This window comes from Gadus morhua, chromosome 11 (assembly GCF_902167405.1).
Source record: "Gadus morhua chromosome 11, gadMor3.0, whole genome shotgun sequence".
In the NCBI taxonomy this organism is placed as follows: domain Eukaryota; kingdom Metazoa; phylum Chordata; class Actinopteri; order Gadiformes; family Gadidae; genus Gadus; species Gadus morhua.
Window position 1 is genome coordinate 309,636 of NC_044058.1, and position 24,984 is coordinate 334,619.

Below are 24,984 nucleotides of genomic sequence, written 5' to 3' on the forward strand. Positions count from 1 at the left end.
CTGTTTAAGAAATGTCTCCTAAAATAAAAGTACATTTCGGACACATTTGCTGTTTAACAAATGTCTTACCATGAAGTAGGTTTGGGACATATGCTGTTTAAGAAATGTTTCTTGAAATGAAGTAAGTTTGGGACATTTGCTGTTTAAGAAATGTCTCCTAAAATAAAAGTACATTTCGGACACATTTGCTGTTTAAGAAATGTCTTACCATGAAGTAGGTTTGGGACATATGCTGTTTAAGAATTGTTTCTTGAAATGAAGTAGGTTTGGGACATTTGCTGTTTAAGAAATGTCTCCTAAAATAAAAGTACATTTCGGACACATTTGCTGTTTAAGAAATGTCTTACCATGAAGTAGGTTTCGGACATTTTCTGTTTAAGAAATGTCTCCTAAAATAAAAGTACATTTCGGACACATTTGCTGTTTAACAAATGTCTTACCATGAAGTAGGTTTGGGACATATGCTGTTTAAGAAATGTTTCTTGAAATTAAGTAGGTTTGGGACATTTGCTGTTTAAGAAATGTCTCCTAAAATAAAAGTACATTTCGGACACATTTGCTGTTTAACAAATGTCTTACCATGAAGTAGGTTTGGGACATATGCTGTTTAGGAAATGTTTCTTGAAATGAAGTAGGTTTGGGACATTTGCTGTTTAAGAAATGTCTCCTAAAAAAAAAGTACATTTCGGACACATTTGCTGTTTAAGAAATGTCTTACCATGAAGTAGGTTTGGGACATATGCTGTTTAAGAAATGTTTCTTGAAATGAAGTAGGTTTGGGACATTTGCTGTTTAAGAAATGTTTCTTGAAATGAAGTAGGTTTGGGACATTTGCTGTTTAAGAAATGTCTCCTAAAATAAAAGTACATTTCGGACACATTTGCTGTTTAAGAAATGTCTTACCATGAAGTAGGTTTCGGACATTTGCTGTTTAAGAAATGTCTCCTAAAATAAAACTACATTTCGGACACATTTGCTGTTTAAGAAATGTCTTACCATGAAGTAGGTTTGGGACATATGCTGTTTAAGAAATGTTTCTTGAAATGAAGTAGGTTTGGGACATTTGCTGTTTATGAAATGTCTCTTGAAATGAAGAAAGTAGGTTTGGGACATTTGCTGTTTAAGAAATGTTTCTTAAAATAAAACTACATTTCTGACACATTTGCTGTTTAAGAAATGTCTTACCATGAAGTAGGTTTGGGACATTTGCTGTTTAAGAAATGTCTCTTAAAATAAAGAAATGTGTTTGTGATACTTATTTTTGTTTATGGAATTATTTTACATAAAAATTAACAAACAACGACCAGTTTGCAAATGTTTTACTTATTAGAAAAAAGAACAGAACAGAACATGAATAAATATGAACAAATTAAACAACAACATGAACATGAACAGTGGCGTCTTTGCATTAGGGGCCAGTGGGGCACGGCCCCACCATAGAACGCTGCCGTGCAGGGCACGATTATACTTTTTTTTTTTTTTCAAAAATGTCATTGAGCATAAGTTAATAATACATTAATTGTTAATAATTAATTACATGTCCGCAGTTTTAATTTGATGAACGCAATTGTTGTAGTGTAGTAGTTGTGTGTGAAATAGTTCGTTGCTCCGTCTCGTCTGTTCCGCGTCCGCTCGGTGGGGCACAGCCGAGATGGCCCTGTCTGCTGCAGTGTAGAAAACTGGTGCTGTTGCGCGAGCAAGCGCGTGCGCAGCGCCCGCTTCTGTTTCGGCGGTGGGGCCAGAAGTTTAGTGCCCCAAAGCTCTTCTCATTGGCTGATTTGTAGAAAGGGCGGGGTTTACGGCGGGAGCCGATCAGATCTTGCTAGCTGGCTAACGTAGTTACTGTTACAGTAAATAACAACAAATGGACGTTTCATTCATTAAATGATGAATCGTGTTGAGTATCTGTCTCATGTGAGATTTAGCACTTTAGAACAGAAGTTGGAGATAAAACGTTTGGGACCACATCGCCCGACGGATTTAATCATTATTCAAGAGGGAAAGGACAAGAATAGATCGTTCAACCAGGAGTGGTTCAAGCGGAAAAAAATGCTTGTGTTTCACCTCAGCCACACAAAGGAGACCTGAGACAGCACTGTCCTTAAAGCACAGGTAATTACCATCTTAGCCCAAACTTACTTACATTTTCACCCAGGATTATCCAGGTCTGAATAGGCAACCACTCTATCAGGCTAGATTCATTGTTAATTGTACAGTATGGTGGCCTGCAAACTTAATGCAACTTAAACCATACTTCTTCTTTTTTTGGTATATTGTGAGTGGTGGCTTTGTATATTGATTGCTGTGTAAAGGTTGTACGCCGTTGTGTTTTTATTGTTGCCACGTAGTTGTTTTCTTGAGTTTTGATATTGTGAGATCTTGAACGCTGCCATTTGGTGGTGCTATTGCTATAATAGCCTAATATATGTCGTCAGATTCGCGTTTGAGTGATGGCATTATTCAGCTGCAATTTTGGTCCCCTCTGTCACTTGCTACTTTTTTTTTTGTGATGGTAGTAATATGTGGTATTTCTGGATTGCGTTATAATATTTTCCTGCATGGGCCCCACCAGAGTTTCCAAACCAAAATCGCCACTGAACATGAACATGAAACAAGATGAACAAATGAACTACTACAGTATATACAAGTGAACAGGCAAGTGAACTGGGGTCAGGAAGGGTTCACAGTCTCTTGATGAACACGCGGCAACTCTTTTTTGGAGAAATCCCCCTTTTCTCCTTCACCCTCTGGGCCATCCTCTGCGTGGCAGATGGCCGAAGCCTCCTCCTCACGGAGCCAGGAGGAGCGGGGGAGGAGGAGGAGCCTGCAGCAGGAGCAGAGGAGGAGGAGGAGCAGCCTGCAGCAGGGGCAGAGGAGGAGGAGGAGCAGCCTGCGTGAGGAGCGGAGGAGGAGGAGCCTGCAGCAGGAGCGGAGGAGGAGGAGCCTGCAGCAGGAGCGGAGGAGGAGGAGGAGCCTGCAGCAGGATCGGAGGAGGAGGAAGCAGATGAGGGCTCTCGCTGCGCAAGGCGGATGAAGAGGTCCCTCATCTGCTTCGCCCTTGAAAGGTTCTTATGGAGCGCGTAGAAGCGCTCCTGGGTCCTGATGTCGTGGCACATGAAGTCCCCTAGGCTCCTGCGTACCTCGGCGTCGTTGGTCTCAAAGTTCTACAAACAAAGAAAAAGAGGGGCATTTACAAACCAGAATGTGCGTAACGGAAGCAAAATGCACCAAATTGACCAATTCCTCATCACGTGTTTTGACACTCACGTATGTGGCCACGGCCGACCTGATGTCCATTAGACTCGGGGAGCCGGGGAGGCCCATCGCCCCCCAAGCTCGTCGAAAATATTTAATCAGGTCCTTCGGCTCCCCCTTGCCGAAGGACGTAAAAAAAAACTTGTTTTGTGGCACGGAGCGCACCCGCAGGCGGAGCCACTCCCGGCACCAGGCGTACTCGCCGGCCTCGAGGTACACCTGGGCCACCCCAAATTTACGCACCGTCTTGTGCTCCATGACCTGCAGAAGACAAAGTATGACAGGAGGCAGAGATGTCAGCCAATTCCCAAGTGTGCAACAGCCGCCCCCCCTGTTTTTAATGTAGAAAAGGACCCGAGGTGAGTAAAAGCATACTTACATTAATGAGGTAGCCCGTGTCCTCGTCCCCGATCGCGTCCTGCACCTCCCTGACCCTCATCCGGGTCAGCACCCCCGACCTGTGCCCGTAGATTGAGGATAGGTAGGCCACCAGGTACCCAAAGAACCGGTACCGGGTCTTTGGGTCCCTGGGGGGCGCCGCTTTCATGTCCGCTGTAATGAGTTAAAGAGAGAAAAGGAAAATGAGACTTTAAGCTTTTTTGAGAGAGACTCACCGAGGAGAGAGAGAGACTCACCGAGGAGAGAGAGAGAGAGAGAGACTCACCGAGGAGAGAGAGAGACTCACCGAGGAGAGAGAGAGAGAGAGAGACTCACCGAGGAGAGAGAGAGAGAGACTCACCGAGGAGAGAGAGAGAGACTCACCGAGGAGAGAGAGAGAGAGACTCACCGAGGAGAGAGACTCACCGAGGAGAGAGAGAGAGAGACTCACCGAGGAGAGAGAGAGACTCACCGAGGAGAGAGACTCACCGAGGAGAGAGAGAGAGACTCACCGAGGAGAGAGAGAGACTCACCGAGGAGAGAGAGAGAGAGAGACTCACCGAGGAGAGAGAGACTCACCGAGGAGAGAGAGAGAGAGACTCACCGAGGAGAGAGAGAGAGAGACTCACCGAGGAGAGAGAGAGAGAGAGAGAGAGAGAGAGAGAGACTCACCGAGGAGAGAGAGAGACTCACCGAGGAGAGAGGGGATCTTTTCTTTGGCCATCACCTGGCACTTGGCCAGGTCCTCCTTGGCCACCAGTCTCAATAGTTTGCCCTGTTTCACCAGGGACTGGTGGCCAAGGACGTTCCGGTTCAAGTCCTTCAATAGCTTCCTTAACTCCCGGGTGACCATGACCAGCTGGCCGTTGGTCACCCGGGAGTATTTAGCTGGGGTGTCCCGGAAATATTCCAAAAAGGAGATGGCCTGGCCCACGTATAACACGATGGTTGTCGGGGCCAGGCCAGCCGCTCTCAGGGCAGCAGGGTAGCTGTAGAAAGAGCAGGCTGTAATTAGTCTCAGTCATATGTTTTGAGTACTACTTCATCATTATCATCATCAAAAATTCACTACTTACGTCTTTATTAGGGGGATGTTGAACAAAAACTGCCAACTCCAATATTTGATCGAAGGCCAGCCGAGCGTCAGGTATTTCAGGAACACCTTTGCTCGGCTGGCCTTCGACACGCTGTTTTGAACCATTTTGGGGGTCCCTTCCGGGCAGAAAAGGTAGGCCCCGTACTCCTCCAGGTAAGTGTCTGTAAAGATGCAACACATGATGAGAATTGTAGCGTGAAAACACTCGACACACCTGCACAAATACACAATGTGTTATTTCTTACCCATGGAGGTCCCAAACGTAATTTTCCTAATTGTTGAGCCCCTGCTCTTCCCTTTGAGCAGGGACATCAACACCCGTGAGGCCGACTGCGCGAAAAACAAACATAATTAACACCACTTTTGTATGACCGCATTTCCTCATTGGTTCTACACTTGGTAAAGATTTGTAAAATTATTGATGAACTAATCCATCCCACTCACCACATCCCTGGTGCCTCCTCCTCCTCCATCCTCCTCTTCCTCCTCCTCCTCCTCCTCCTCCTTCTCCTCCTCAGCAGCAGCAGCTTCATTTGACATCTTGCTTTTTTTCTGGGTAGAGAGAAAAACAATAACAAGACATGATTAAGTTACATACTTTGGCCTTGGGCAACATGATTATGTATTACACTAATCAATTATCTTCTCACCCCAAGAGTGCCAAATGGCAGTTTTCTACGGACCGCTTTCCGGGTGTGCTTCTCCTGCTGCTGCTCCTCCTCCTCCTCCTCTTCATCCTCCTCCTCCTCCTCCTCCTCCTCCTCCTCCTCCTCCTCCTCCTCCTCCTCCGGGGCCGGTATTGGGGCTGGGGCTGGGGCTCTGGGCGGGGCTTCCTGCTCTGGGGACGAAGGCTCCTCCTCCTCCTCCTCCTCCTCCTCCTCCTCCTCCGGGGCTGGGGCTGGGGCTCGGGATGGGGCTGGGGCTGCCTCTGCGGAGAGGGAAAAACAAACAGCAAGAGAAAACAGGACTGCAAATTAATGACACTGTAATGTAATTTATTGAAATAAATAGATCATGGAAAGAAGGTATAATTGCTATGTTTTTTTCATTCACTCACGTCGAGGTCGGCGCTGAGGCCAGGCCAGGGCCTGGAACTGGGTCAGACTCTGCAGAGGGAAAAAAACAAACAGCAAGAGAAAACAGGACAGCAAATTAATGACACTGTAATGATTGAGTTATTGAAATAAATTGTTCATGGAAAGAATGCCTAATTGCTATGTATTTTCACTCACGGCACGAACGTCTGCTACCTCTCGCTCCAGCTGGCGGACCCGGAGGCGGGCATTGACGCATGTGCGCTTCTGGCACATGATCACTCCCGCCTCCGGGTCAGTCTGCTCCGCCTGGTGCTGTTCCAGGTCCAGCACGCTGACCATAGGTGGATCGGGAGAAGTGGCCCTCAAGGCCGCCAGCTTGCTAAGAGCTGCAGCTCGCTTGAGGGCCTTGATCTCCCGATCCACACTTTGGCCACTCAGGTTGCTGTGCTGCGACTGCAGATGCTTCTCCAGGTTTAACAGATGTGAAGAACACCCGGGAAGGGGAAGGGGGCAGGGTCCGGCGGGGATCAAAGTCCTGCCTGTCGCCAGGTGGTTGAGGATCAGTCTCTCCTGCGTGTTCTTTAGCAAATGGACCTCCCTGAGGTGCCTCGCGACAGTGTGGATGATCTTCCCACAGAGGGGACACTCCCCAATGTCCTTGGGTTTGTTCATCTGTAAAAGTCATGAGATATTAGTTACATTCGTAATTGATTAATTAAACTAGATAACAATTGTATATTTGTTATAATGAATTAAAGCTCACTCTCTTTGTAGCTCACGCTCCGATATTGTTCAATAATTCGGCCTAATAATGCAATAATAATAATAACAACCGGAGATTCAATCCATCTCGGAGTACAGGCTGAGGCCTGTGCGCACTTGTGCGTAATGGCGCAGTAACAACCAAACGGAGATTCCGTCCATAGCAGAGGACGGAGAGCACACACGTAATAACAGTGTGTGTCATTGTTCACTTACATTTGACTCTGCTTGTTTAACTTGATGAATTAAAGATCAGATCACATACAGGCATTTGACGGCACTATCACGTAAATTGGTTAACTTGTGTGTTTGTAATCACGGATGAAGCTCACAAACTAAGCTGATGCACCGATATTGTTCAATAATTCGGCCTAATAATGCAATAATAATAATAACAACCGGAGATTCAATCCATCTCGGAGTACAGGCTGAGGCCTGTGCGCACTTGTGCGTAATGGCGCAGTAACAACCAAACGGAGATTCCGTCCATAGCAGAGGACGGAGAGCACACACGTAATAACAGTGTGTGTCATTGTTCACTTACATTTGACTCTGCTTTTTTAACTTAATAGTTGGCGATCGTTGTGTGTATGTGTCTCAGACGCTGCTTACAAGTTACACCTGACTTCTGCGCCTGACCTCTGTCGGCTTTATAAAGGCTGACCAGTGACCACACACCCGGGGGCGCGGCTAGGGCCCACTCAACTAACACGTAATCGCGTGAACGGATTAACTTGTACATCTGTAATAATTAATTAATCCTCACCAAATAGTAAGGTTAAACTACGGTGCCCCTCTGGTGACATGGGTGAATATTAATAAATTCGTGGCCATAGAATAATAATTCGTAATTTATAGAAGCAGCAGCAGCGCCGTTGTGCGAATGAGAACCTTGTCGACTCAATCAACATATGGTCGCGAGGGAGCACTCGTTTGTTTTTATAATAACACTATTTGGCAGGCACGTTGTAACTATTGCAGTCCTATCCAACACGGCAGTAGACTGGTTAGAATCATAGGTTAACCATTGATACCGGATACTGCCCGATGCAACATCGTATCTCCTGCCTGGTGCTGCTTGGCGCAGCATTGTGGTTTTATCTCATGTTCATGGCGTTCCCGCAGCATAGCACGCACTGTCATCGGTTCAAATACACATGAGCTGGGTGTTCACATCAATCAAAAGCAATTCCACAATAAAAAAAAAGAAGCCGGCTGGGTGTTCATGTGATCGGCGATCGTGTCTGCCTATTACAGAACAGCTGGTGGCGTTCAGAGCGCACAATCTAGGTCTACTGTAGGCTACGGACGAAAACCACACGATATACACATTTGGCCTGCTTCTATTTAGTAACACTATTTATTAATTTAGGCTATTTGGCTCAAATACACGTGAGCTGGGTTTTCACATTAATCAAAAGCAATTCCACAATAAAAAAAGAAGTCGGCTGGGTGTTCATGTGATCGGCGTTAGTGTCTGCCTATTACAGAACAGCTGGTGGCGTTCAGAGCGCACAATCTAGGTCTACTGTAGGCTACTGACGAAAACCACACGATATAGGCCTACACATACTACTACTTATATTTAGTAACACTATTTATTAATTTAGGCTATTTGGCTGCTCCAACTCGAGTCAGCCCAGCCAGGCGATAGTTAAGTCTCGGGTTTCAACTCGGCATTTCCTACGTGTACATCTGTAATAATGAATTAATCCTCCCTAGGAAGCTGACACACCGTTATTGTTCAATAATTGATAATGAAATAATAATATTAAACAGAGATTTTGTCCATAGCAGAGGACATGCCCTACGGAGAGCACACACACACACACACACACACACACGCATACACAGGCACACACACACACACACACACACACACACACACACACACACACACACACACACACACACACACACACACACACACACACACACACACACACACACACACACACACACACACACACACACATATACCGAATAACGGTATAATAACGGTCTATTTATAAACTGCAAATAATTCAAGTCTTGCACTAAGTATTCATTTGTTTTAGAAAGGTTTAGGGTTTTATAGTAACATTTATTTATTAAATGAATTCTCAAGTCTCAAGTCATAACCGTCAAGTCGAGTCTTTAATCAGCGTCAGCCAAGCGACTCTCGGGGCAAGTCATGTGACTCTTGAGGAATGTGACTCCCATCCCCCATGTCTGGTACGCTCCTTCTACCAGAGACGATTCTTGTCTCTGGTAGTTCTTGATCCAAGAACCGGGGGCGTGGCTAGGGATCACACCACCAATGCGTAATCCGACAGAGAGACACGTGAGGAGTGAGCACTGAACGTATCGTACGTGAACGGATTAACTGGTATATTTTTAATAATTAATTAATCCTCAACAACTACGAAGTTTACACACCGTTATTGTTCCATAATTAACGATGAAATAATAATAATAATAATAAATGGAGATTCTGTCCATAGCCGAGGACATGCCCTACGGAGAGCATCATAAACTGTAAAGAATTCAAGTCATGCACTCGGTATTAAATTGTTTTAGAAATGTTTAGGGTTTTATAGTAACCTTTATTTAGTAAATGAATTCATTAAATGAATGAATAAATTAATAAAAAGTCTCCCGTGTGATTTCCTGAAAACTGTCTACTCTTCAATTAATTAATCATGAAGACATTAAGGTAGGGGTCTGAAACTGCAGTATGGAGCACGGGACACCACAGGCAATCCCCTCGCAGAGTTTCAGAGCCGTGCGGCCTTCCCGAGGGTCGTAGGTCAGCCGTGACCTTTGACGGCGCCGACCCCGTGTGCGTGACTGTCTATTTCAGCATAATTCCTAAACGCTTTGAGCCGGCGGTCTGTAAACCGGGTGGTCGTATCAGGAGATAAGGCTCATCCACCGTGACGAGTTTCAGAGCCGTGCGGCCTTCCCCAGGGTCGTGGGTCAGCCGTGACCTTTGACGGCGCCGACTCCGTGCGTGACTCTCTATTTCAGCATAATTCCTAAACGCTTTGAGCCGGCGGTCTGAAAACCGGTTGGTCGTCTCAGGAGATAAGGCTCATCCACCGTGACGAGTTTCAGAGCCGTGCGGCCTTCCCGAGTGTCAAAGGTCAGCCGTGACTTTTGGCGGCGACGACCCCGTGACTGTCTATTTCAGCATAATTTCTAAACGCTTTGAGCCGGCGGTCTGAAAACCGGGTGTGCGTCTCAGGAGCTGAGGCTCATCCACGACAAAGAGTTTCAGACCCGTGCGGCCTTCCCAAGTGTCAAAGGTCAGCCGAAGAAAATTGCGGAGGCATTTGAATGGAGAGAAAATGACCTAAAATGGAGCGAGGCCTAAAAGGTCACACAGGGTCGGGAAGGCTTTCCGAGACTCATTTCTGCCTGATTTTTGACAATGTCGTGCGCCAGAGGACCTTCAGCATGGATCTTTTCGCCACGTAGCGATACGACCACCGTAGAGCTACTTGGCTTCGCTGAAGGTCTACCGGGCCGGGACTCTGGCAGACTGACGAGGGCCTCTCGGGAGGGCCGCAGACCAAATTTAAAGCCGTTCGGTCCATTTCTGCAGCAACAGCGAACACTCAAAGGGAGGAAAAGGCGAGCGATCAAAGCCCCGCCCTTCGAAAAGTACAAGTCCGAGCGGCACGGTTCGGACGTCCCTCCGCTCGTCCAGAGGCCCCCAATGACATATAAAAAATTCAGGCTCCTGTGACCTCTAGAAAAGAAAATCCTCCGAAGCCAACTCACAGACCAAAGGGTGTCAGAGCCCACGGGTCTGACGGCTTCTGTGTGGATTTTAGGGGAAAAGGCTCTATTTCGGCATAATTCCTAAATGCTTTGAGCCGGCGGTCTGAAAACCGGGTGGTCGTCTCAGGAGATAAGGCTCATCCACCGTGACGAGTTTCAGAGCCGTGCGGCCTTCCCGAGTGTCAAAGGTCAGCCGTGACCTTTGGCGGCGACGACCCCGTGACTGTCTATTTCAGCATAATTCCTAAACGCTTTGAGCCGGCGGTCTGAAAACCGGGTATGCGTCTCAGGAGCTGAGGCTCATCCACGACAAAGAGTTTCAGACCCGTGCGGCCTTCCCAAGTGTCAAAGGTCAAAGGTCAGCCGAAGAAGATTGCGGAGGCATTTGAATGGAGAGAAAATGACCTAAAATGGAGCGAGGCCTAAAAGGTCACACAGGGTCGGGAAAGCTTTCCGAGACTCATTTCTGCCTGATTTTTGACAATGTCGTGCGCCAGAGGACCTTCAGCATGGATCTTTTTGCCACGTAGCGAAACGACCACCGCAGAGCTACTTGGCTTCGCTGAAGGTCTACCGGGCCGGGACTCTGGCAGAATGACGAGGGCCTCTCGGGAGGGCCGCAGACCAAATTTAAAGCCGTTCGGTCCATTTCTGCGGCAACAGCAAACACTCAAAGGGAGGAAAAGGCGAGCGATCAAAGCCCCGCCTTTCGAAAAGTACAGGTCCGAGTGCCACGCGACCTCTAGAAAAGAAAATCCTCCAAATTCAGGCTCCTGCGACCTCTAGAAAAGAAAATCCTCCGAAGTCAACTCACAGACCAAAGGGTTGAAAAAAAAAAAAAAAAAAAAAAAAAATATATAAAAATTATATATATATAAAATATATATATAAAAAAAAGACGACTTCCGGTTTTTCCCGGACGACTTCCGGTTTTCCAGGCCAGCGTACCCCAGACGCTGGCCCCAGACTGAGCCCGGTACCCAATTCTGAATCCAGATCGGGCACCGTCATGTCCCGTTCTGAAACGTGCCCCAAATTTGGGGGCCCCTTTTCATTTGGGGTCGGGTTTCGCAGAAAGTATACCGAAAACGGAGCGCTGGGGATGCCGAAAATGAACCTTTCCCTCAGGTAACATTAGCAGCTACCTAACCCTTACCTACACTTGTTTGCAGTGCATGATTTCTGATAACATGCCACTGCAGATACTCACCTCATGTTATCCATAATAGGTTACAAGACGGCTGGAACAGCTGGATGAAAGGCCTCCCTGCATGATAGACCATCCAGGTTTAGAACCGGTTTGTCTGAATGTGTTCTCGCTGCAGAACGCATGCAACATCTACAGAGCTGACTACGGTCCTTTGCGACTACGGGGGATAGAGCAGTGAGTTTTACATATAATAACCTACTTGATTGTTCATACACAATAAACAAAATAAAGTCAGCCAAAGCCACAATTTCACATCATATTTTAACATATACTGCATATTACGCATTCATTCACATAAAACATTGTACAGATACAATAAACATTTATTGAACGCAGTCATGATTTATCATATTTTTCTCATCCGCAAAGCCAAAACCACCACCTGTCAGCTCGATCCTCTTCCCACCTCCCTTGTCAAAGCATGTCTTCCGTCCATCTCCCCCATGATCACCAACATAATTAACTCCTCCCTCACTACTGGTACTGTACCCCCCACTCTCAAGCTGGCTGCCATCACTCCCATCCTAAAAAAACCTGGTGCTGACCCAACTGACCTTAACCATTACCGGCCCATCTCCAATCTCCCTTTCATCTCCAAAACACTTGAAAGGGTGGTTGCCGCACAACTACAGTCCCACCTCGACACTAACAATCTCCACGAACCGTTCCAATCTGGCTTCCGTCCAAAACACAGCACTGAAACAGCCCTAGTCAAAATCACCAACGACCTCCTCCTTGCAGCCGACTCTGGATTACTCACCATTCTCATCCTCCTCGATCTCAGCGCAGCATTCGACACCATCTCCCGCCCTCTGCTCCTGGACCGCCTAGCTGGTATTGGGATCACTGGTGCTGCACTCTCCTGGTTTACATCATACCTCACCGGCCGTCAACAATTTGTTCAACTAAGCAACCACAAGTCTGGGTGTTCAGGTGTCTCACTGGGCATCCCCCAGGGGTCAGTCTTGGGTCCACTCCTCTTCACCACTTACCTCCTCCCGCTGGGCACACTCCTCCGTCACCATGGGGTCCATTTTCATTGCTACGCTGACGACACACAGGTCTACATCTCCACCAAACCCACCGCTGCCATCCCCCCCACCTCCCTCATCACGTGCCTGGAAGAGATCCGGAGCTGGTTGAGCAGGAACTTCCTGAAACTCAATGGAAACAAGACCGAGGCCCTGCTCATCGGATCCAAATCCACCCTCACTAAATCACAACACACCCCAGCTCCACTCATAATTATCGATGGATTCCCAGTACCCTTCTCCTCCAAAGTCAAGAGCCTCGGCGTCATCCTGGACAACACCCTCTCATTCGCACCCCATATTCACAACATCACCCGGACTGCATTCTTCCACCTCCGCAACATCGCCAGACTCCGCCCATCACTGACCCAATCCAGCGCTGAAATCCTAGTTCACTCATTTGTCACATCACGCATAGACTACTGCAACGCCCTCCTCACCGGACTCCCCACCAAACTTATCAACAGACTGCAGATCATTCAGAACTCAGCCGCCCGGATCATCACCCGCACCAAATCATCTGACCACATCACCCCTGTCCTCATTCAACTTCACTGGCTCCCAGTACACTACCGCATCCAATACAAAACCCTACTCCTCAACTACAAAGCTCTTCACAACCTAGCCCCCAGTTATCTCTGCGACCTCCTCCAAGAATACACTCCCTCCCGCTCCCTCCGCTCAACCTCTGCTGGACTACTATGTATCCCCACATCACGACTCACTTCAATGGGTCATTCAGCTGTTCAGCACCCAGGCTCTGGAACTCCCTCCCCCCACACATAAAACAGTCAGACACCATTTCAACCTTCAAGTCACAGCTCAAAACTCACTTGTTCAAACTCGCACACAACGTCTAACTGATCACTGTTTTTATTTTATTTTATTTTATTTTATTTTTTTTATTTCTTATTGCTTATGTTTATTTATTTATTTCTTTTTTCTTTTTTTTTCCACAATGTCTTGCTTTTTAAAAAATGTATAATGACTATATGCTCTGTAAGGTGACCTTGGGTGTCTTGAAAGGCGCCTCTAAATTAAATGTATTATTATTATTATTATGAATATTTGTGCATCTAAATACAGTATAAATGAAGAATTCACTGAATTCAATGAGAAAATGTGAACGCAGATGTTGACATTGTAGAACCTGTTGACTAACAATGTTACATTTTCTCAGTCGTTACAGGTATTTAGCCTACAGAAATTTTGTGAGCTGGTGCTGGGGCTTCCTTGGGCGGAAGATACGGGTTGTTATCCCATCATGCGTGGTTCTTCGCATACACCGGGAATTTCCGGACGCCCATGGAAGATACGGAGGCTTCAAACCACCCTCCCTTGATTAAATCTGGAGACGTAGCTGGCGATGACCTCCTCCTTGTCTGGATGCTCATATTCTGAAGACAGTTCCGGCGGGATGTTTATCTTCAGAATCTCAGCTCTGTAGGATGCTGGGTCGACAAAGACCTTCTCCATGATCATGTCCATCAAATCATTCACATACTCTGTGCAATACACACAAAAGGGAAACACTAGTTACTAGATTATTCATTGATTAACTGTTTCATGCATTGACATTTTTCACTTTGAATATTTGGTATATTTTGAGGTATTTATGTGTATTTATTTGTTCATTTATTGTGTTGGAAGTACCCGAGTTGCAGTACTTTGTCTCATGTTCAATATAAATGTTCATTTTCTGAGTAAAAAAAAAAGTTGACACTTACGGAATGTCGCCTCAGTCTTCACTGGTTTGGCTCTGCAAACCTTCCCTTCCTGGCCTTAGGAAAGGTCAGTCTGAACATAAGATCCCCTGATGACGTAGTGGCTTGTCCTCTATCAGAATTCTCATTGTAATGCAGTGCAGCCAGGTAGAGTCTGACATTAAAAAGAAGAATCAAACATGAAAATAATTGCAAGAAATGGGCAAATGTTCACAACAAGTAATCACAGTTTAATTTACCTGCACAGCATTCCTAGAAATGGATAGACCACATTTTTAGGAGCGAACCGCAGGATCACGCCGTGGAATGCCTCCAAAGAGGACGTCTGGTGGTGGGGACTGAGCTTTGCTATATCCCTCAGGACTGTCTTCTTGGTCAGCACCTTCTCCAGCTTGTAGAATGCAGGAGTTGCTGAAAGACAAAAATATCATACATTATATCCTACTTATTGGTAATGACTGGACTTGCAGCTAATCAATATAGTCAAACCAGTTTTGAAAAGAGAATGAGACAAACCTCCTGAGAGCCATCTACTCTTGTCCGTTGTACTGCGAATTGGTTGTAGACATTTTGGGAAGAGGGGATCATCATGAGTATGAATATCCTGAACATGGTTCAGGAGGGAGGTCCATTTTGCCACTCTCTCCGGCCCGGTTATTGACGATGCCGCCGTCCAATAGATGTGGTTTCTGATGGCTCGCATCCACGTCTTTACCTTCTGGCAGTCCTTGGTTTTGCTAATTTTATGTAGTTCCTTTCTAATTCCTACAAATCAGAATAAATATTTTAAGAATCGGAAGTGAACCCAATATGAATTCCACACATTTTCCCCAACTACAAGATACTATCCTATCATTATGCACCGAAATATGTACAGAATACTTCTTGTATCTTGTTCTGAAGGCAAAAGGGGGTCCCTGCTATAAGTAGGTTTCTAATGTTTCGTTGGGTGAGTGTACCTTTCTCCATGTGCCAGACGTCATAAAATTGAGTGATGTTGTTGTCCCTCAGAAATTTCTGGATTTGTGGATGACGGTCAGTGACGATGCTATCGATGGTTACACCACGTGCATCCAACAATGCCATACGGGTCCATAATTAAAAATTTGTGACATTGACAAAAATTAAGTAAGAAACAGAACACTACACTTTATTCGTCACGCCTACCTGAACCAACTGGAGATCAACAATAGTTTTGGTGTTGAGGTCCATCATGGTGTAGCTCCCAAATTTTGCACAGTGCCCTGTGAAAACATAGTCACAATATTTTATTTGTCTGGTATGCGTTTGTACTGTATGTATGTATTCGTAGTCATTTACAATCAGACATATCCTACTCTTAGCATTTAAAAAATATATACCTGGAGAATCAGCCCTCATGTCGCCACCAAGTATTACTTTTCTTTCTTTGCTGAGCTGCTGCAGCATCACATCCTGGGAATGGTTCCATGGACAATTATGGACAATAGCTCTATAAACATTCGGGCATGCCGACGAAAGGTATCATACAGAAAAATCTGCAGATGCATCGCCTTGAACACCTGATAAAAAATAAAATAAAAAATAGGACTTCATAATGTAAAACATATGCCCTGTTCAACAATGGGGCAAATTATTATTTACTTATTCACTCATTTACCCTTTGAATTTTGAAGAAAGAGGCTCCACTGATGTACACTGCTGCAGAAAGCTGCAAGTTCCCAGCTGGTGTGCTATCCAGAAGAGGCTGGCTTTGCCAAATTCGGGAATACTCGCAATACTGACACAGCTGTTTCACTGATATGAATGTCCCAAGCACTTTGTTTTTCACACTGCAAACACGCTTGCACACAGGACACACCTCGAACAGCTCCATGTGACAGGTCTCGTACACTATGTACTTCCTTATATCGTGTTTGGATGTGGATTCAGCATCTCTGGGGGGGGGGATTAGTTAATCAATAACTCTTCCAAACTGTTTGAACAATAACAAAATACTTTAAAAAAGCATTATAAAGCAGAACTCCTGAAGAACACACCATCCATTTCCACAAAAAAATTGAAAACTGATTATATACATTGAGACATGGATATTTCAGTTACTCACGACATGAATGTTGACTCAGGCAAAGTTGTGACCGAGTCTTCAGGGTGAAAGGTTGCGTCCAGCCCTTCAGAAGCCAGTATTGCGCTGCCCTCGAGACAATCCTCCTCCTCCTCCTCCTCCTGCTGCTGCAGCCGAGGTCTCTTAGATGGTGGCGGCTTTACAGGTGTCGAGCATGCTACAGGCAATGGGCCTGTGAAGGGATCAGTGGATGTGCCAGAGTCCTTGAAGGACACAGTAGCCTGGACAACTGTAACAAAACGTATATATTTATGATAGGGCATTCTTAGGAATAAAACATGACTGCACTGTTACAGTATAAACACTACCAACCTTCACTTCTGTAATGTGAATGAAGAGTCTTCAAAGAGAGTTGTGTGCCAACATGGTGTCTCTGAGGTGGCTCAGTATTGCAGCCAATATCCCTTGTAGCAGGTAACTTCGATGATGCAGGATGCTCTGAGGCCTATCGAAAAAAAAGATCTTATTACATATATAGCTCTGTGTCGTTTAAGGCCCAATCTCATTCCTTTGCTACATAGAAAATCTCAGCCCTAGCCCTCGCTGTTGCGCGTTCACGCGCCGTGGAGTCATGTCCCAATACTGTTTAAATGTAGCTTAAGGGGTAAGGGGGAGGGCTAACATCCCCTCAAAATTGAGATTTTCGATGGGCACCCTCAAAGCGCTTCAGTTCTGACTTGCTCCCACAATACCTTGCGAGAAAACGGAAAATCAAGAAATATCCTAGACAAGATTGCGGGGTGAAAAGATGCGACAGGATTGGAAAAACACAAATGCAAGTGTTTTCTCTGTAATTAACTATTAATTATTTTATTGATTATACTCTGCAGCCCGGCCGCGGTCTTCGAAGCCCGGCTGCGGACTCTCGGAAGATCGCGAAATTCCGATCACGGGCTCTGCAGCCCGGCCGTCGGACTTTCGCGGGCCGCCCGACCCCAGTTCTCGGCCGGGCTGCAGCCCGTGATCGTGCTCTGCAGATCGGCCGAGAACCGGGGTCGGGCGGCCCACTCTGCAGCCCGGCCGTCGGACTTTCACGGGCCGCCCGACCCCGGTTCTCGGCCGGGCTGCAGCCCTGATCGTGCTCTGCAGCCCGGCCGAGAACCGGGGTCGGGCGGCCCACTCTGCAGCTCGGCCGCGGTCTTCGAATCCCGGCCGCGGACTCTCGGAAGATCGCGAAAGTCCGATCACGGGCTCTGCAGCCCGGCCGTCGGACTTTCGCGGGCCGCCCGACCCCGGTTCTCGGCCGGGCTGCAGCCAGTGATCGTGCTCTGCAGCCCGGCCGAGTACCGGGGTCGGGCGGCCCGAGAAAGTCAGACGGCCGGGCTGCAAGACCGGGCTGGATATCATGTCGTATGATATCCAGATCTTCCATGTTCTAGTGACTCCAGGTTAAAAATAAGCTTTATACTAATATATTATATTATATTAGTAACATTCTATAAGTATTATTATATATAGGCCTACTAATATATTATATTATATTAGTAATATTACATGGTTAATCAATGTAATTTTTGGCAGTACTATATTGTGTACATAGCTATTATATATTGTACGTAACATATGGCCATATCACCCAGTTCTGGCATATAATTCCTAATTCCTTCTTATTCGTTTTCTTTCAGGACATCGTTGAGTCCACTGCCACCAGCCCCCCCACCTCTCCCTCATGCTCCTCCACCCCAGGCACCTCTTCCACCACCCCAGACACCCCTTCCAAGAGGCGAGTGCCAGGGAGCAGGCGAGGCATGAGGAGAGCGAGGCAAAGTTGGCGGAATGGTGGAGAAGATGTGATTCTCCACCATTCTCTCAAAAGCTGAGAGAGAGTGTGTGTGTGTGTGTGTGTGTGTGTATTTTTAGATGCTTGTGTGTGTATTTTTAGATGTGTTGTTCAGTGTTTCTTATTTAAATAAAGTGTTTCTTCTAAAGTGTTCTTGTTCATAACCGATTATTATCTAAGGGTGCACTCACACTAGGCCAAAATATAAATACCATTTCAGGTTAAACATCTTTACAATGGGTCTTGCTCGTTGCCCGAGACAATGGCAGCCAGTCTGTCTCTTGTAACATTACCAGGGGTCTGGTTATCTGCTAGGGGCAGGGATGGACTGGCCCAAAAATTTGGCCCGGGACTTTGGGATGGAGAGGCCTTTTATGAGACCGCGGGAATAGCACGCGTAGAATTTTGCCACGGTGTAAAATAATAAAAACTATAATAATCAATAGGCTACTTCATTCACTGCCAATATATTCACATATATTGCCAAACATGCTCGCTAGTGCACCTGTCATAGCTATGCTGCTGTGTCCTGTTCCCGCCTAACCATTGGTCTCGCTGACAGGGGCGTCGCCATCAACCTTGACTTTTCCACGGAAAAGGTTGGTTAATTTATCACATTTGGCTGCGTCTTGCTCTAACATTTTTTTCCTTTTCAACCGCAACTTCTGAGCGCCACCCTTTTGCCTCTCCACAACCTTTTTTCCTTTTTGACAGTTTCATATTTCTGTGTAACTTCAGTGAGATCAACGAGAAGTACCGGGTAAGTGACCCGGCCCGACGGCCGTGTGTCAGGCTGAGCCAAAAAGAAATGACAGACCGCGGAGCAGTCCAAGTTGGGAGGGGCCGTTCGGCCGCTCGCTTTGGCCGCTCGCTTTGCCCCCATACACTGTGGGGGTGCTCCGGGCTCCCCCCTCTAAATTGACAGTAATACATCGGCCCCGTTTCACCGTCAGGCAAGAGCTCAGTTTCGCGCTGTAAGTAAATATCCGGCAGCAGGCCACCCCAAATCACGGCTTACTTAACTTTTTCATTTTTTTTTGACAACTTTTACAACAAAAAAAAATAAATATATATATAATAAAAAAAAAATAAAAAAAAAATCTAAAAGAATTACGGCCTGCTGGCTCGGCCTGAAATCGTCCGGCCGTTCGGGAAATCTCCCGAACCTCCCGATGGCCAGTCTAGCCCTGGCTAGGGGGCACGGGGAGGCCATGATGACGTCACAGGGTAGGGTTGTCCCATTTGGTAGGGGATCGGTTAGGGGTAGCAATGAGCATGAGCAATGAGGGTTAGGGTTGAGATGTAGGGTTGAGACAGTGAGCAAAGAAACGGGATTGGGCCTAAATATCAAGCATAACTATAACGCAGTGGCCGTAAAAATACTGCATTAGTCTATTTTCACGTCAGGTTATGGTTATGGTTATGGTTAGGGTAAGGGTTCCAATCCAATCCAATCCAATCCACTTTATTTATATAGCACAGTTTAAACAAACACAAAGGTTTCCAAAGTGCTGCACAAGAGAAAAATAGATAAAATAAGAGATAAAAAGAGATAAAATAAGTAAAAAAAATAAGTAAAAACACATGACCCACCCAACACTTCTACATCACATCAACACGCCATCTAGTGTCCAAAGGCCAAATAAAAAAGGTGCGTTTTTACCAAGGTTTTAAAGAGACACAGGGATGTAGTTTGTCTAATATGGAGTGGCAAAGTGTTCCACAATTTTGGGGCTGCTACCGCAAAGGCACGTTCTCCTCTGTGTTTTAGCCTGGTACGGGGTGTGGCCAAAAACAGCTGGTCAGCTGACCTAAGAGAACGGCTAGGAGTGTAGGGTATTAGCAGCTCGGAGAGGTATGGTGGGGCAAGGCCATTTAAGGCTTTAAACGCAAATAAAAGTATTTTAAAATGAATCCTAAAACGTACAGGTAGCCAGTGCAATGACGCCAGAATAGGTGTAATGTGGTCGTACTTTCTAGTGTTAGTCAAGAGACGAGCTGCGGCATTTTGAACTAATTGGAGGCGGGCAATGGAGGCCTCACTAATCCCCATGTAAAGTGCATTACAGTAGTCCAGCCGGGTGGTCACAAACGCATGGATTACTATTTCAAGATGCTGTCTCTGAAGCATTGGTTTAATTTTGGCCAGCTGCCTTAGCTGGAAGAAGCTGGACTTCACCACAGCTTTTACCTGGGTGTCAAATTTGAGGTCAGTGTCCACCTTAACCCCCAGGTTATTTAAGATTGGCCTACGGAACTGTTCCAGGTAGCCTAGGTCAACCAGGGGGGACACACCAGAGCCACTGAAAACCATAACCTCTGTCTTTTTTTCATTAAAATTTAAAAAGTTTAGGGACATCCAAGCTTTAATGTCTTGCAGGCAGTCTAACAAAGGCTTAATACTGTATGCTTCTGCCTTTCTAAGAGGAATATAAATCTGGCTGTCATCAGCATAGCAATGAAAAGAAATACCATGCTTCCTAAGAATTGAGCCAAGTGGGAGTAAATAAAGGGAGAATAAAAGGGGGCCAAGCACCGAACCCTGCGGAACCCCATGTAATAGCGGGACAGTGGAGGACACATGCTCAGCAAGGCTAACACAGAAAGACCGCTGGGTTAAATAAGACCTGAACCATTTTAGTGCTGTGCCACTGACACCCACCCACTGCTCCAGACGAGCAATGAGGATGTCATGGTCTACTGTGTCGAAGGCTGCAGTCAAATCTAGGAGCACAAGGACAACACTATGGCCAGAGTCAGTAGCTAAAAATATATCATTAAAAACTCTAAGCAGCGCTGATTCGGTGCTGTGTAATGTTTTAAAACCAGATTGGAAAATCTCTATAATGTTCTGTCCATTTATATAGTCCATGAGTTGACAGTGAACAATCTTTTCCAGGACTTTTGACAGAAAAGACAGTTTGGAGATAGGTCTGAAATTAGACAAAGCAGTAGGATCAAGTCCAGGTTTTTTTAACAAGGGTTGCACAACAGCATGTTTAAATTGAGCCGGCACAACTCCCGATGATAGGCTACTGTTAATGACAGCAGTAAAAGAAGGTCCAATAGTTGGAAAAATCTCCTTAAAAAGTCGAGGAGGAACAATATCAGCTGGAGAACCTGAGGGCTTCAGGTGGCCAACAATCTCCTCCACAAAGGACAGGGTTACAGGCTCAAACATCTCTAAGAACACAGAGCATGGAGCTGAGACTGAGGGATCAATAGCAGGTGGAGAAATAAGTGCTCTAGCAGATGTCACTTTGTCAATGAAAAACCTAAGAAAGTCTTCACACACAGCAGGAGACCCCTCAATTTGCAACGCCTGTGGTGCATTCAGAGCAGAGTTAATTACCTTAAACAATACACGAGGTTTGTGAGAATTTAACAAAATGATCTCAGAAAAATATTTTCTTTTGGCCTCTCTCACAGACGACTGGTAGTGGCGCCAGCAATCTCGCATAGTTTGGAAAGACACTTGCAGTTTGTCCTTTTTCCACTTTCTCTCAGCTCTTCTACACTCCTGTCTAGAAGCCCTGGTGGTTTCATTCAACCAGGGTTCAGCCTCCGATTTAGTTTTTTGCCGTCTAATTTTATGTGGAGCCACAATGTCTAAGGCAGTTTGACAGCAGTTGAGAAACCAACAGTTCAGTGACTCAGTATCATCTGACACATTTTCAGGAATAACACAGTTCTGGATGAAAACAGTGGAAAAACGTGCGGCAGTGGAGGGGTTCATAACCCGACATTTGCGAGCGACTGCGCAAGGTTTAGCTGTCAAACGGTTCACAGCGGCTTCAAACAGAACAGGCATATGATCAGAGAAAAAGGCATCACAGATCTCCAGATTGCAAACGGGCAAACCATAAGATAAGACGAGGTCAAGTGTATGACCGCGTTCATGTGTCGGCCCAAGTACAGCTTGGACAATGTCAAACGAGTCAATGATATTTAAAAAGTCTCTCGCCAATGAGTTATTCTCAGGACAACAGACGTGAATGTTAAAATCCCCCACGATGAGGACCCGGTCATAATTCGGCATAATATCCGACAGAAATACAGAGAAGTCCATCAAAAAGTCTTTGTTATATTTGGGAGGACGATAAATCACAGCACACAACACAGTGTGGGAATGACCCAGCTCAAATAAGCTCAGTTCGAAGCTCGCGGGGGATAGCCGCGATATTTGTTTGCATTTAAAGTCACTCTTATAAACGGTCGCAATTCCTCCTCCTCGTCCTCGACCAGACGACCGGGGAGAATTGAAATAGGAGCACTCGTCAGGTAGAAGATCAGAAAAGACTCCGGACTCACCCGCACTTAGCCAGGTCTCGGAGATAAAAAGAAAGTCCAGCTCCCGCGTAACGAAGAAGTCCTTAAGGATAAAAGCTTTATTTCCAAGTGATCTGGCGTTCACCAAGCCAAATCTAGCAGGAGCCGGCGGACAACCAGCTGACGATGGGGCGCGAGCCAGGGGCCGAAGATACTCCAGATTTGCTCCACGCCAGCGTAAACAAGGGGAGCAGGGACGGTGGGCTGGAAAGCCTCATCGCAGCCCGTCACCTTCACCAGAGAGGAAGCAACAGGATCCAGGGAGCGCTGAGAGACACACAGGCGAGGGGCAGCACCATATCCATCAGGACGTGCCAACCCCAACCTCAGCTTCACGAGATAGCCGCTACGTTTCCCCCGTCGCCGGTACCTTCTTCTCCGAGGTAGTGGAGCAAGCGTGCGGCGGAGGTCGGCCGGGAGATCCGGTGGGAAAGGTGTCCCCCCTTCACAATAGTCTGATTTTTTTAAATTTATAGCAGCGTTTCTCAGATCTAGCAACGTTTGGCGATCATAGACCAGAAGAGCGTTGATGTTATGTACAAGCGTTAAAAGTAGCAAAAACAAACACAACAGGTAGAGCACCTGACGGCGAGCCTGACACACTGGCGCCATCATGGTTGCCCCCCCAAACACACTCAGGTTAGGGTTAGGGTTATTACTGTAATTAATTACTATAATTACGGTCGGCCCGGTTAGGGTTAGCGCCGAGCAGCGGTCACGTGACAAGCTCGGTCGGCGTACGAATAGCCACTGCCTAACTATAATATACAAATTATATTCACCGTGTATATATAATTGCTATTCACTTGTATACATTCTCGCTGGGAGAACGGGGTAATGTGAGACATTGGGTAATGTGAGCCACCCCCTGTATCTAGGCAATGGTACACATTTGTGGTCATGTGACCATTATGTTTTCAAGCCCCTTCCATTTCCCCTTGGCCATGAAGGAGAGAACCTCCTGGTGCTGTGGTAAGCATGTTTTTTTCACAAAAATATTTTTTTTGCATGTAAAAGTACATTTTTTTGCTGTCAACTTAAAGCTAGGGTGGGCGATTTTGGAGAAAACAGCCGTTGAGATTCTGTCGCGTGCTCTCTGGCCCGTCCCTGCCACGCTACCTGCTGTAGCTCCTCCCACCAAACGTCAGTTATGCACGTTCATGTGAATTCAGTTACATTGATAGGAAGACGAAACACCATGTCCGATTCCGAGGTAATTAAACATTAGTGCTGATAGCTACATAAGTACATATATAGCATCAACATCTTACTCACAGACATACCATGTATGTTATCTTAAAATCATTGCAATTGCGCTGGTAGGCCTAAGAAAGGTAGCTGTATCAGCCAAGCAAGATAGCAAACTAATTGCAACTGTAGTTCGTTAGCATAAGCTGCCAGAGCTAGTAACCTGGTCATCAATATATTATATACTGACGTTTTGAAGTCATGAATTGTACTACAATAACGCTAATTTTTTGCATTATAAGAGTGTCCAAGAAGAGAGCCAAGCTGGCTCTGGGGACGATTATGTCCCAGGTCCTAGCAGCACAGGACGTGGGATATGTAGGGTCAGCGGACGTCCTGTTGCTAGAGGCAGGCAGCCTAGGGGCAGAGGCAGGGCCAGAGGAAGGGGACGAGGTCGCGGTAGGAGAGGTCCTGACACGATAGGGCAAGAGGACATGGCCCGTGTGGAAGCAATCAGGATTCAACGAATCACAAATGAGCGGGTATGTTTATTTCATACTTTTAACAAAAAAAAATCAGGCGAGCCAATTGTCAGTATAAATGTGTAATAAGTAATTGTACATTTCCTGGCCAGGTTCGAATCAGAAACCTGAACCTAGAAGCTTCCCACCATCTGCTGGAGCTGTGTTTGGAACGGGAACCATCCCTCATCTTTGACCTCCTGGCCATGTCCATCCCTCATCCCACATCTGACCCACAACAGCCTGGTCCCAGTGACCCACAGCAGCCAGCCTGGTGCATTTGCACCAAATGCAAGGAGATGCCTACGGATATAGAGAGGAAATTCTGTGGACAACTCCTGGACTCCTGTGTCTCCATGATGCCTCACATGGACGCATACATAATGCAGGGGGGGGGGGGTTTGCGGCTGGCCAGGAGGATCTGGAATGATGTCCGTGCTGTGGCTGACCGTCCAGACCCAGGGGAGGACAACAAATAATTTAGGTTTGCCGCCTATAGGCAGTTTGTTGTTTGGCAATACGGAGCACTGGCTCGGGGACACAGGGTCGTCATCCCTAGTTGTTGTGTCTGGAGGATACGGGACAAGTACCCAGACCCACTTGGACAGTATGTTGGCTTCCTCACAAGGAGACTTTAAGCATCATTAAAAAGTGTTTAAAAAATACATGTTCAATTTCCTGTTATTATGACCCATCTTTTCATTGTCGGATACAGCAGACATCTAAATAACTACAGCATATCATGACAACAATGCACATTCAGCAGGTGTAATGCTGGATAAAGGATGAGGGCAGGTGCGGTAA

General features: G+C 46.3%; 1 protein-coding gene and 1 long non-coding RNA gene across 3 annotated transcripts; both read right to left on the reverse strand.

Moving 5' to 3' along the window:
* Window positions 1-2,530: 2,530 nt before the first annotated feature.
* Window positions 2,531-5,216, reverse strand: LOC115553690 (uncharacterized). The gene is made up of 7 exons (XM_030370158.1): window positions 5,174-5,216; window positions 4,975-5,059; window positions 4,710-4,890; window positions 4,327-4,622; window positions 3,635-3,807; window positions 3,268-3,516; window positions 2,531-3,164 (listed from the first exon to the last, which is right to left on the reverse strand). The coding sequence occupies exons 2-7, from the start codon at window positions 5,039-5,041 to the stop codon at window positions 2,682-2,684; spliced, it is 1,449 nt and encodes a 482-aa protein (XP_030226018.1). The 5' UTR covers window positions 5,042-5,059; window positions 5,174-5,216; the 3' UTR covers window positions 2,531-2,681.
* Window positions 5,217-13,528: 8,312 nt separating this feature from the next.
* LOC115553691 (uncharacterized) lies at window positions 13,529-22,666 on the reverse strand. 2 transcript variants are annotated; one of them, XR_003978483.1, is made up of 11 exons: window positions 22,454-22,666; window positions 16,675-16,807; window positions 16,345-16,591; window positions 15,898-16,174; window positions 15,620-15,799; window positions 15,426-15,502; window positions 15,218-15,306; window positions 14,775-15,023; window positions 14,498-14,669; window positions 14,262-14,412; window positions 13,529-14,039 (listed from the first exon to the last, which is right to left on the reverse strand). It is a non-coding gene; the product is annotated as an uncharacterized LOC115553691 (long non-coding RNA). The 2 variants fall into 2 exon arrangements; XR_003978484.1 differs by lacking the exon at window positions 15,218-15,306.
* Window positions 22,667-24,984: the final 2,318 nt, after the last annotated feature.